Source organism: Pogoniulus pusillus, chromosome 15 (genome assembly GCF_015220805.1).
Source record: "Pogoniulus pusillus isolate bPogPus1 chromosome 15, bPogPus1.pri, whole genome shotgun sequence".
Lineage (NCBI taxonomy): Eukaryota > Metazoa > Chordata > Aves > Piciformes > Lybiidae > Pogoniulus > Pogoniulus pusillus.
In genome coordinates, this window is record NC_087278.1 from 6,735,243 (window position 1) to 6,747,544 (window position 12,302).

At 42.2% G+C, this 12,302-nt stretch overlaps 1 protein-coding gene across 2 annotated transcripts in view; it reads left to right on the forward strand.

The window, feature by feature from the left end:
• Positions 1–11,055, forward strand: part of IFT56 (intraflagellar transport 56) — a 53,861-nt gene extending 42,806 nt beyond the window's left edge. The window contains exons 16-19 of one of the 2 annotated variants that reach the window (XM_064155098.1): positions 859–965; positions 2,938–3,071; positions 4,428–4,581; positions 9,991–11,055. In XM_064155098.1, the coding sequence (XP_064011168.1) occupies positions 859–965; positions 2,938–3,071; positions 4,428–4,539 (353 nt within the window). In that variant the 3' untranslated portion in view covers positions 4,540–4,581; positions 9,991–11,055. Of the gene's footprint in view, positions 1–858; positions 966–2,937; positions 3,072–4,427; positions 4,623–9,990 lie in introns of those variants that run through there. The other variant, XM_064155097.1, reaches the window with a different exon arrangement.
• Positions 11,056–12,302: the final 1,247 nt, after the last annotated feature.

The window sequence follows — 12,302 nt, forward strand, 5'->3', positions numbered from 1 at the left end:
CATAAGAGAACTTTTCTCTGGTGCTTTCCATTCTGTTCCTTAATCACATCTAAAATTGTGAGAGCTGTGCTTATTGCTGTATCTGTGAAATATCAATTGAGATGTAAACATTGTGATGGTTTGGGTGTTACCTGCCCCCTTCCCCCTTTGGAAAATCACCCAGACTAGACTCAGCTGCTGGAAATTGAATGAATGAAGCTATATTTACAGCTTAGCACAATATATAAGCAGATATTGCCAATATATACAGAAATATACAAGTTAAAAAGTAATACAGAAACACAACAGCCCTCCCAGAAACCAGAGTCCCCAGCAGGGGCTCTCAATCACTCTTCTACATTCTCCCACCCCTCTACCTTACCTTAGACTTTGCCTTATGCTTAAGGTGAGCTCAGAGGGTCGGCCAGGGGGGATTGGAAGCAGATGGATTAGTCAGGCAGCAAGTTAGGTTAGAGAGAGAAGTTCATGCAGCACAAAGAGACAGAGACTGACTCTCTTATCTATATTTATGCTCTTGTTCTTATACATCTCAGTAAGCCTATGAGTGAAGTAGACATCACCATTGTTTCCTTTTCACAGCCTATAATCTAATTCCTTTCACCAAAATATCCCAGCTAGGCTCAAACTAGCACAAACATCATAATTATTCCTCTTGATGTTGGTGTGTTCTGATGAATTGGCTGTCACCACCAGTAAGGCAGAAGATAAGGATAAATTTCCCTGTCCCACCTCATGCTCACAGGGGGAAGCATGCATTTACATTAAGTGAAGACATTTAGGAACACTTGTTCCACCTGCCATTGAGTATTGTGCATGATGTGTTCTTTTCACAATCCTGGATTTTTGTTGCTATTGCAGATATTATGAATAAGAAACCACAGCTGGCCTGGAAGCTCTATGAGAAGATGGAGACCTCAGTGGAATCCTTTAACCTGTTGCAGCTCATTGCAAATGATTGCTACAAAGTGAGTCATAGAATCACAGAATGGCCTGAGTTGGAAGGGACCTCCAGAGGTCATCAAGTCCAACCCCCCTGCAGTCAGTAGGAGCATCTTCAACTAGATCAGGCTGCCCAGAGCCCTCTTGAATATCTCCAGGGATGGGCCCTCAATCACCTCCCAGGACAACCTGTTCCACTGTTCCACCACCCTCGTGGTGAAGAACCTGTTCTTAACATCCAATCTCGATCTGCTCTTTAGTTTGAAGCCACTGCCCCTTGTCCTACCACCACAGCCCTTTGTAAACAGTCTTTCTCTCCATCTTTGTAAGACCTCTTCAGATACTGGAAGGCTGCTATTAGGTCTCCCTGGAGCCTCCTTTTTTCCAGGTCAAACAAACCCAGCTCCCTCAGCCTGTAGGTAGCAGAGATGCTTCAACCTCCTGATCATTTTTGTTTGCCCTCTTTAAAGTCTTCTCTTTAGAAGTTGGTGTCTGACTTAGTAATTCAGTGACTGCATCAACAGTCTTTTTAATGCTTTCCATCATTGTTATCAGTAGTGAATTTTTATAAGAGTGAAGTGTCTAATGATGCAGATGAGCTGGCAAGGATTGGTCACTATTTTAACCTACAGGCCTCCTTGGTGGACAAACCACAGATTAAATAGTTGGTAAATTACTGCATGATTGAGCTATCCATAATGGTAAGAGTTTCTTAAGCTAGTAGAGATTCATTGATGGCAAAAATTACAAGAAACTCTAAAGAAAAAAAAATCCAGCATAAATTCAACAAGGAACCTCTACTGCCTTTTTCTCTAGGACATGATGTTCCTTAAATCTTGTAATGACAGAGGGAGATATTTCTTTGCTGATCATAAGGAAATGGTAAAAGACTAGTAGTTGTGGGAATTCTGTCTGCCCAAGTGGGGTGAAGTGACTCAGTGTGTTTGTGGACATTGGGAATAAAACTACTCAGAAAAAATAGTGAGATTAATGGTCTACAGCAGGATCCCTGCTACCACATCATAGTGCTTTTGAGCCTTTTCTGAAGAGGACTTTTAAAAAGGTGAAGTTTGACTTTTTAAAATATTAGACAGCTTAGTCTGACTAGACAAGAAAATGTTCACTTTAGTAGGGGTGCTCTGAGCACCTTAGAACAAGTTAAAATAGATGCTGCCTTGCTTGTGCCAAGCTTCTTGCTCAGCAGATGCAGACATCCAGCCACCAAAGGATGGCAGGTCGTGCTCAGTCTACCTTCTGTGCTGTCTCCTGGGAAGACAGTAGCCACAAACACCTTGAGTACTGTGTTCAGTTCTGTGCCTCTCACTATAGGAAGGACATGGAGGTGCTGAAGCATGTCCAGAGAAGGGCCTGTAACACATGGAATGTCTGACAGAGCTGGGGTTATTCAGTCTGGAGGAGGCTGAGGGGAGACCTCATTGCTCTCTATGACTACCTGGGGGGAGGTTGGAGCAAGGAGGGGACAGGCTCTTCTCCTTGATGTCAAGTGACAGGACTAGAAGAAATGGTTTCAAGCTGCACCAGGGAAGATTTAGGCTGGATATTAGGAAATACTCTTCACTGAAAAGGTTATCAAACACTGGAATGGTCTGCCCAGGGCAGTGGTGAGGTCACCTTCCCTGAGGGTGTTCAAGCAGTGTTTGGACCTGGCAGGTAGGGGCATGGTTTAGTGTTGACCATCCAGTGCTCAGTCAGGGGTTGGACTGGATGACCTTTTGAGGTCTCTTCCAACCAGATATACTCTGTGATTCTGTCTGCAGTATGTTCAAAGACATAGACCAGTAATGTTATAATACCTCCTGTATCCCTCCATAGAACTGGAAGGTGCCTGTTCTGTGTCACTTGCTGTTGCAGGAAGACAAGAACATGCACGTTCCTTCTGTGACTTACTGCCAGTGTCAGAAAACTGAGCTCAAAGTTTTTAATCCACACCTGAAAGATGGTGATGTAGTCAGGAATAACATTTCCCTTTCTGTGCAGGTGCACCAGTTTTACTATTCAGCTAAAGCATTTCATGTTCTGGAGAGTCTGGACAGTAATCCTGAATACTGGGAAGGCAAGAGAGGTGCTTGTGTTGGTGTCTTTCAAATGATTATAGCTGGCAGAGAAGCAAAGTGAGTATTCTGTGTTGTATCTGAATTTATTTTGCTCTTTTCCTGTTTCCAGGCAGCTCTAAGCCAGAATCATAATCTTAGCTTTAGGACTAGGTATCCTTTTCTAATTCCTTGTTGACCTCTCATACAGTAGAGACTCTGGTTCCCATATGCAGTGATCAGTTTGGAGTGTATCTGTCACACCCAACAGTTAGAGAGCATATGGTGGAGAGTAACTTATCAGCTAATGCTGAGCTGCAGGAAACCCAAATGTGATAATCAGGACAAGCTAAGTTATGACACGTTCATGAACTGAGGGAAAAGGACCTTTCTCTTTCCTTTTGTGTTGATGGCTTAAGAATGAAAAACTGTCCCATGACATTTAAGATTTGTAGAATAGAGCTAAGGAAACATTTACTGAACACTGCAGGAAGGATGCAGCTTCACTAACCAGTGAGTAGATGAGACAATGTTTTCATTCAGATTTGCTCTGTGAAGACATTGTCCATGTCAGACAAATACAGTTACCTGAGGAAAGCCTAAAGAAAATTGTCTTTGTTACCTTTGGCCCACTTCACTGGTTGGAAGAGTAAGAGAGAGTAGTGAGGCTGTATTTAAGAGCTGTTCCCTTGCGATGCTTCTGCTGTGATGCCAGATGGCCAAAGCTGCTGTTCCATGCACAGCTAGTAGGTGTGTCTTGGCTTCTTGGACTTTCCTTGTATCCCCTTCTCTCTAATCTCATTCACTGTTGCACCCTTCAAGTGTCCTTTTAGCAATTAATGCAGTAGGTGCAGTAAAAGACAGCTAGCTTGCCTGGCTTTCAATATGCATGCAGGTTCTTGCTGTAAAGCAGCTGACATACTGCAGCTTGGTACTGGTTTCTCCTCTTGGTAACATTCATTTCCATGTTGTTTGTATTGATGTGTAAGGTGCTTTAGCAGCACTGAGCTAAATGCTGCCATACTGAAGACTGTCAAGTAGCATTACAGACAAAAAAAAAGAATGTGCTTTGTTCAGAGGAGCTATTTGACAAGAATAAAGATAGATGTGTAGGTATGCCACACACAAGCAGGTGTGGCATACATATGCTCCAAACTCCCCATGTTTTGCTGGGTTTATTTGTAATTTCTTTCTCTCTCTGTGGGTTTGGGTTTTTTTTGAGGTTTGGGGGGAGGTTGTTTGGGTTTGGGTTTTGTTTATTTAGCTTTACCCCCAGGATCTTATCTCCTGTGCATTTTTTACCTATTCCTGTTTTGCAAATGACTGAACCTCTCTGTCTAGGAACTACATTTGGAAAATAGTTTTGGTGTGGGTAGATGTATGTTGTATCAGTTGGGTCTTACTCTCCTTTTAAATCTTTGCTTTTCACCTTTGCAGAGAGACTCTTCAGGAAGTAGTGCTTCTCCTGAAGAGCACTAGGAATCCTCAAGCGGAATACATCGCCCGCATCATGAAAAAGTGGGCCAAGGAGAACAGAGTCCCTGTCTAAGTCAGTCACTTGCAGCTGAAAGATGTAGTTGGTTGCTTACAGGTTTGTTGTTTTTTTAACTAAAGCTTTAATTCTATTCCACATTCACAGTTTCTAGGTTGGTTTTTTTTTTAGTAGTAATTCCAATTGTCCACAAGTCAAAGGCTTCTCTACACAAGTGAACTGGAATGCTTTATGGGTTGGGATTTTTCAGCAAGTCTTCTGGCTTCTGAAGAAAAAGAATTTGTTAAGTGACTGAATGTTGTCCTTTTCTGGATAAATCTCAGTAACAAATACCCTCCTTTCTTCTTTTTGGCTACAAGAATTATTTTCTCACCCTTATTTCTGAAGATGAAGGTTAACCAAATGTGATGGTTTGGGTGTTCCCTGCCCCCCTACACTTTAGAAATCACCCAGACTAGACTCAGCAGGCTCTGGAAGTATGAATGAAGCTTATATTTACAGCTAGCACAATATACAAGCAGATATTTACAGTATATATACAGTTATAGACAGAAATAGACAAGGTAAAAGGTAATACAGAAACACAACTCCCCTCCCAGAAACCTGAGTCCCCAGGAGGGGCTCCCAACCACTCCATCACCTTCCTCCCCTACCCCTCTCAACCTTACCCCAGTCCCAAGGAAGAACAGAGGTTCAGCCAGAGGGTTAGGAAGCAAAGTGGATTAGTCCAAAATAGAGGGTGAGGTTAGAGAGATGCAGCTCAGCCAGCAGCCCAAGCAAGAGTGATGCCAAGTGTGTTATCTATGTTTTGACATATGTCTTTATACTTCTCAGCAGGCCTATGAGGGAAGTAGGCATCACCATTGTTTTCCTTTCACAGTCTGTAATCTCATTCTTCTCACCAAAACATTCTAGCCTACTTCAAACGGTCTACAACTACCTGAGGGGTGGTTGTGGCCAGGAGGAGGTTGCTCTCTTCTCTCAGGTGGCCAGCACCAGAACAAGAGGACACAGCCTCAGGCTGTGCCAGGGGAAACATAGGCTGGAGGTGAGGAGAAAGTTCTTCCCTGAGAGAGTCATTGGACACTGGAATGGGCTGCCCGGGGAGGTGGTGGAGTCGCCGTCCCTGGAGCTGTTCAAGGCAGGATTGGATGTGGCACTTGGTGCCATGGTCTAGCCTTGAGCTCTGTGGTAAAGGGTTGGACTTGATGATCTGTGAGGTCTCTTCCAACCCTGATGATACTGTGATACTGTAAACTAGCACACCAACCCAAAATGCCAGGCTCTCAAGTGGCTGATTTGCTTTCTAGGTTGGTAGCAAAGCATGGTAGCACCATCTCTGTCAGAGCACAGAGATATGACTGACTGCATTAGTCAATCTTGCTTTGAGGTTTAAAACTCAAAACATTATTCAAGTTAATAACATTTGTGGGAGCATTCTCTACTGCCTGTGTTTTGATTAAAACTCTTAACTGAATCTACAGGTGAATGCCTCATTGGTCTGTGTTGCTTCCTACCTCTGAGGCTGAAATAGTGCCTTCATTTTGCTGTGGAAGAGGGCAGATTTGTGACTGGTCATTAAATATATGTTCAGTAATTGGTTGAAGGGGAGGCAATGACCTTGGGCCTGATTTTATGGTAGTTTGCTGGATGTAAGGTGTATAAGGAATGTATTTAGACAGTTCTTTCATATCACATATCAGGTTTTTTACTGCCTGAAGCAAAAAAAATGTGAGTTCCATCATTCGGGTATCTAGAAGTACATTGATAATTGTGATTACTTGCATTTACACGTATTTATGTCTCAAAAACCAATCCACCATACCTAGCAAAAATAATAAGTCTTTCAGCAGGGTCAGGGGCAGTGTTACATTCATTCCAAAGAGGTGTGAAAGGAGCAGGATTTTCACTGCAAGCAGTTTCAGAACGTTTTCACTTGTAAAAGGCATTGTTCTTTCCCCTCACAGTTTAATTAACTTGGAAACAGATCAGGAATACAGTTATAGGTCTTGATACAAAGCTTAGAAAAATCGTGTTGGTGGCTTTGTAGCAGATGTTAATTACTCCCTTTATTGAAGCTTAACCTACAGGAGAGCTGAAAAGCATCCAAATCCATTGCAGGCTCTTTTACATGTGGGCTGAGAGAAGTGTGATGGCATTGCAGCATAAGGACTGAGGGACTAATTTTGAATTCTTTGTCTGTGACCACTGAAGAGTTGTTTGAAAACCTCACCTTTATTCACTGAAGTCACAAAGCCATATTTGATATGCTAAGTCACGTGAGGTTTAGCACAGTGCATCTTACTGACTGATAATAAAGCTTTTGTCATTTAAGGCATAAAGAATAGGGGCCTGCAGGGCTTTGCCTTGAGCAGTGATGAAATAAAAGGTATACTACACATTCATAGAATCATTAAGGGTTGGAAAAGACCTTTAAGACCGTTGAGTCCCATCACAACCCAGCTGCTCTGACCACTAAATCATATCCTGAAGCACCACAGCTACAGCTCCTTGAACACCTTCAGGGATGGTGACTCCACCCCTCCCTGAGCAGCCTGTCCCAATGCCTCACCACTGAGTAAAGAAGTTATTTCTAAGGCCCAGTCTAAACCTCCTGTGGCACAGCTTTAAACCCATTTCCTCTCATCCCATCACTAGTTACTTGGGAGAAGGGAGCAGCACCAACCTCACTACAGCTTCCTTTCAGGTAGTTATAGAGAGCAATGACATGTGCCCTTTGCCTTCTCCAGACTAAACCCCAGTTCCTTCAGCAGCTTCTCACAGGACATGTTCTCCAAACCCCTCACCAGCCTCCTTGCTCTTTTCCAGACATCCTCTAGGACCTCAGTGTCTTTCCTGTACTGTGGCTTCCAGAACTGAACACAGTACTGAAGCTGTGGCCTCACCAGGGCTGAGTATAGGGACAGAATTACTTCCCTGCTCCTGGACACACTGGTTTTGGTACAGGCCAGGAAGCTACCCATCCTGTAGTTTGTTCGAATGGGCTCAGTTTTCCAGCTTTTGCAGATCACTCCTTGTGACTTATCCCCACAAATTACTGGTCTGTTTTTCTGCAGCCTTTTCTTAGTGCTGTTTTACATCTATGTCTTGATCATCAAGGAAATGGATGGATCCTCAGTCCTTTTAGGACCTAGCTAAAGTAATCGTTCCAGTAATGACTGATGGCTACTTATCATCAGTGGTCAGTCTCAACTTAATTACCATTTACAGATCCTGTGTTAGAGGATCCAATTACCTAATTTACAGATCCTGTATTACTCTACTATTTTACATTAGATATGTGACCTTAGAAATGAATGTGTAACTGCACTATTGTTGTGTTTGGCTAAACTTGTAGAAGATTTGTGTCATGGGAGCTAATACTTCCCATTTATCCTTTACTGGATGAACCTTGTAGCATCCCAGAAAGATTGATGGAGTGCAGTTGCTCAAGGCTGGTTGCCGAATTTGAAACAACTTCTGTTTTGCCCTGTAATCAGATTAGAAGCCACACACCAAAAGCTTACTTTTTTGTAGAATTTAAACATACATTTGGAATGTTCTGGGCCCCTCAATTCAAGAGAGATGTTGAGGTGCTGGAGCATGTCCAGAGAAGGGCAACAAAGCTGGTGAAGGGCCTGGAACAGAAACCCTGTGAGGAGAGGCTGAGGGAGCTGGGGTTGTTTAGCCTGGCGAAGAGGAGGCTCAGGGGTGACCTCATTGCTGTCTACAACTACCTGAAGGGACATTGTAGCCAGGTGGGGGGTGGCCTCTTCTCCCAGACAACCAGCAATAGAACAAGGGGACACAGTCTCAAGTTGTGCTGGGGAAAGTATAAGCTGGATGTTAGGAGGAAGTTTTTCACAGAGAGAGTGATTGGCATTGGAATGGGCTGCCCAGGGAGGTGGTGGAGTCACCATCCCTGCAGGTCTTCAAGAAAAGCCTGGATGAGGCACTTAGTGCCATGGTCTAGTTGACTGGATAGGGCTGGGTGCTAGGTTGGACTGGATGATGTTGGAGGTCTCTTCCAACCTGGTTGATTCTATGATTCTAGAATAAATAAAGCAAGAATCAAACATCTCTGGGCAGGGGACAGCACCTAAATTCCTTACAGGGTCTTGCTTAATTTATGAATTACACTAGAATCTATTTTTGTATTTAAAACTGTGAATCTGTATATAGTAAGAGCTCAAAGACTTTTAGGAAAATGGTTTATTCTTCAAGTAAAAAGAGAAATTCTCTTCCAGTTCATTCTTCCACATTGTATTGTGCTTAATTTTTCCCCATGATAATTATTCTTACTAATTCTCTGAAGAGAAATCAAAATAATGAATGCAGTGACCTAAGTAATGGTCTTTAAAATGTTTTTACAAGTGGATCTTCAAGAAGATGAGACTTAAGTAATTTTGATAGGAAGTATGCCACAGGACAGTTTGTAGCAGTTCTCAGCTACAGCTCAATCTAACTGGAAAGTGGAGTACTACCTATGCTGTTGTCTCTGAGCTGCACTGCCGTGGACCTGGGAGTACCATTCCTTTTTTGGAGTCCTCAAACCACACTTTAAGCTGGCCTTTAACTGGGGAAGAGTGATGAGCCTCGGACTTCACCATCTGTTCCTTGATCATTGTAAGCAACCTCCATGTGGTCGGTTCTGTGAAAAATAAGACCCAATGAAAATGCCACACAATGATATACAATAATGTATTTTAATGGTACCACTGAGGAGGCTAATGTCACACAGAAAATACCAGTTCTGCTCCAGTTCTGACAGCTGCATTGTGCATCATACAGCTAGAATGATGATTTTCCCCTTATGCATGATAGGATCATTCTGCTCATCTACTCTAAAACTACTTTTCCTTGCCTTTAATCAGTGGGTGAGGCTATTATATAGGTAGCCACTGTGTGACAAAACACAATGTCTTACTTTGCAGAGCTGGTGAATTAATTCATACCACGTGAAGTAAATGTGTCTCTTGAATATCAATCCATAGCTGCATCTAAGAAACCTTCAGAAACATTACAAAACCTGATAAACCAAGTGTTATAATGCCTGCTATACTCCCAGCTCTGATGATGAGCATAATATTGGTATTCTGCAAGTTCAGTCTTACTTTTGCCTGACATATTAATGATGCCACATGTGCATAGTCATCACTGAAGGAGCTGGGAAGTTGGTTATTTATGTAAAAGAATGGTGGGGTTCCACACCATTTGAATGGGGAAGAGTTGTTTTCAAGTCACAGCAAGGTAATTTCTGAGGCAAGCTTTACAAGGCTTCCCACTCAGTTTAGCTACTTATTCCCAAACAGGTTTTATGGCTCTGTCTGCTTTTAATTTCTGCACATTCCCCTCCCTTCCTCAGTGTTTCCCCTTCCCATCTATTCACTAATGTGACTGGCCAGACAGGACTACCACAAAGTGCTGCCAAGGTGCCGCTGGTTTCCGTGTACCTGTTTTCCCCCTCTCCACACCTCAGAGCGTTGCTTACCTTGCTCTGTTTCATAGGCATTTGAAGCAAGATTTCCTCAGATGTGTAAAATATTCTAAGTCCTGTGGAGGACTAGACACCAGCATGACACTAAGAAATAACTCCATCTCTTAAAATGGTGTGGAAGTCTTCAGATAAGTACTCAAATAATGGAAATCTGACTGCACAACTGCTTATCAATGCAAGAGGGAACTCTTCTAAGGCCTGAAAAATGACATATGAAATAAAGCTGTCATACAGAAAACGCAGCTTGTTTTCATCAACATTTCTGATGTGTAGCATCCACTCTCTTCTTAAAAGCTGCCTCTGCTATTGCTGCTATTCTCTGTTCATTTTCATATGATTGGAAAAAAAAACTCTTTAAATTCCATGTCTTTTCAGAAGGAAACTTGAGGTGGTGAGAAAAGAGAGTTTAATAAAACCCCATTTGTCTGTTTGGTATTATTCATGTATGGAAAACCCTTATTTCACATGTTATTTTTAAGGCTGTGGCAACTCAAAAGCAGCTTTGTGTTGAATCTGCAAGCTGGGTATGTTGTTAATTCTCGGTGATGAATATGTGCTTTGCTTTTTGAAGGCAGTTTGACTCGGGAGTAAAATCGTGGAAGTATGAAAGTGCTAAACTGCACATGCAAAGTAGGCTTCTGATTATTCTGATCCTGAGCTTGTAGGAAAGTTAAAAAAGTGGTAATTTGTGCAGTCACCCTCAGCTGTCTGTGATAATGTGCCCTCATTTAGATGTAGAACTTTACCTAAGTAAAGGCTTCTGAAGCGCTGAGAGGCAAGGGGAGAGGGAAAGATGGTTAGGAAATTGGAAATTCTGTGAAGTCAGTTTGAAAGTTGAAAGAGGAACTAAGGAAAAGTAAGGCAAATTTCTCCAGGATCACAGCCAAATATTACCTTGTACATCACTGTGATTCCTAGAAGGCTGGTTTGCAGTCAGCATCTGTATTACAGCTAATTCTCATCTGTGGGAAGGTGAAGGTTGCTTGACAATTTTTTTTTCCCTGCACAGTGACTATATTATGTTTTAACATATTACAGTATTTAATAGAGTAAATAAACTCTTGATAATTCTGTAACTCTTTGTATTTCACTAAAAATGGGGAAAATACCACAGTGGCAGGTGACCAAGGCTTGCAGTCTGACTGGCTCTGTTTTCATGGGCACTGAGAGACTGTTTGTCTTGTTCCAGGTCAACACTCACAACAGAAACCCTCAGTAAGAGCAAACCTATGGCACATTAGCTTTTGTATTGCTGAGAATTACTTCCAGACTCTTTTTACCTCATTAAACAGTATTACTGCTGCTTTCACTGCAGAAATTGCCTTTTCACCTGAGAATTCCCTACAAAAGCAGTCCTCTCTTATTCATAATCCAGGTGGGTGGGGTATATATGTGACTCATATATTCTTGTGTGGTTTTAATTACTATTGGTAGAATAAACCCTGCCAACAGCAATTCAGAGATAAGACAATAACCTGACTCCAAAGTTTCAGACAGGCTGCTAATCTTCGGCTGCCTCCAGGGGTGCTGGTCTGATGGAAGCGGCTTTTCATCAGAGATAAGCATCTCATCCCCCCATATCTCTGTAAAGAAATGGTGCAAACGAGGAAAAATAGTGAGGAACAAGTTCCCCAAGCACCCCTCTCAATCGCTATAAATATCTAGCTGGTTTTACACTGTTTTATGAGGAGGTGTGAATCATAGCAGAGCAACCATTAAGGAAATCTGGGCCTTCCAAAGGCCTCCTCAGCTTGAAACTCAGCTTAAGTGCAGTTTAAGTGACATTGTTGGACACAACCAACATGTGATGGGGAGATGCTGTTTGATTTAAGAGTCTGCAGCAGTTCATTGGATTCACAGGAAGATGCTATTTGATTTAAGCATCTTCAGCAGTTGGTTGAATTCTGCTCCCTTTCTCTAAAACACATAGAAATGAAAAAAGCTGATGCTCTATTACCAGGTGCTCCTCTGCAAAACCTCTTCCATGTTTATTTTCTACATATTCTTTCTTGTTATTCTTCCTCTCTACAAAGAAAGTCCAGGATCTTAGCTAAAAGTTTAATATAGCTTCAGTAATTCAGTGGGTTTCATTTCCTTCCTAGAAGGTTTGGGGGGTGGGGGGAGGGTGTTGTTTCTTTTTGGTTGATTTGTTGGGTTTTGGTTTTGTTGTTTGATTGTTTTGGTTTTGTTTTTTCTTAGCAAAGTAAAGGGTAAAGCTGCAAGGAAGAATGTCTTAGTGATTTTAAGCCTCAAACTTCAGTGTTTGGCAGAGAAAACCTCTCAAATGCTCACATTCCCAGAACAATTTCACACATAGTCCAGA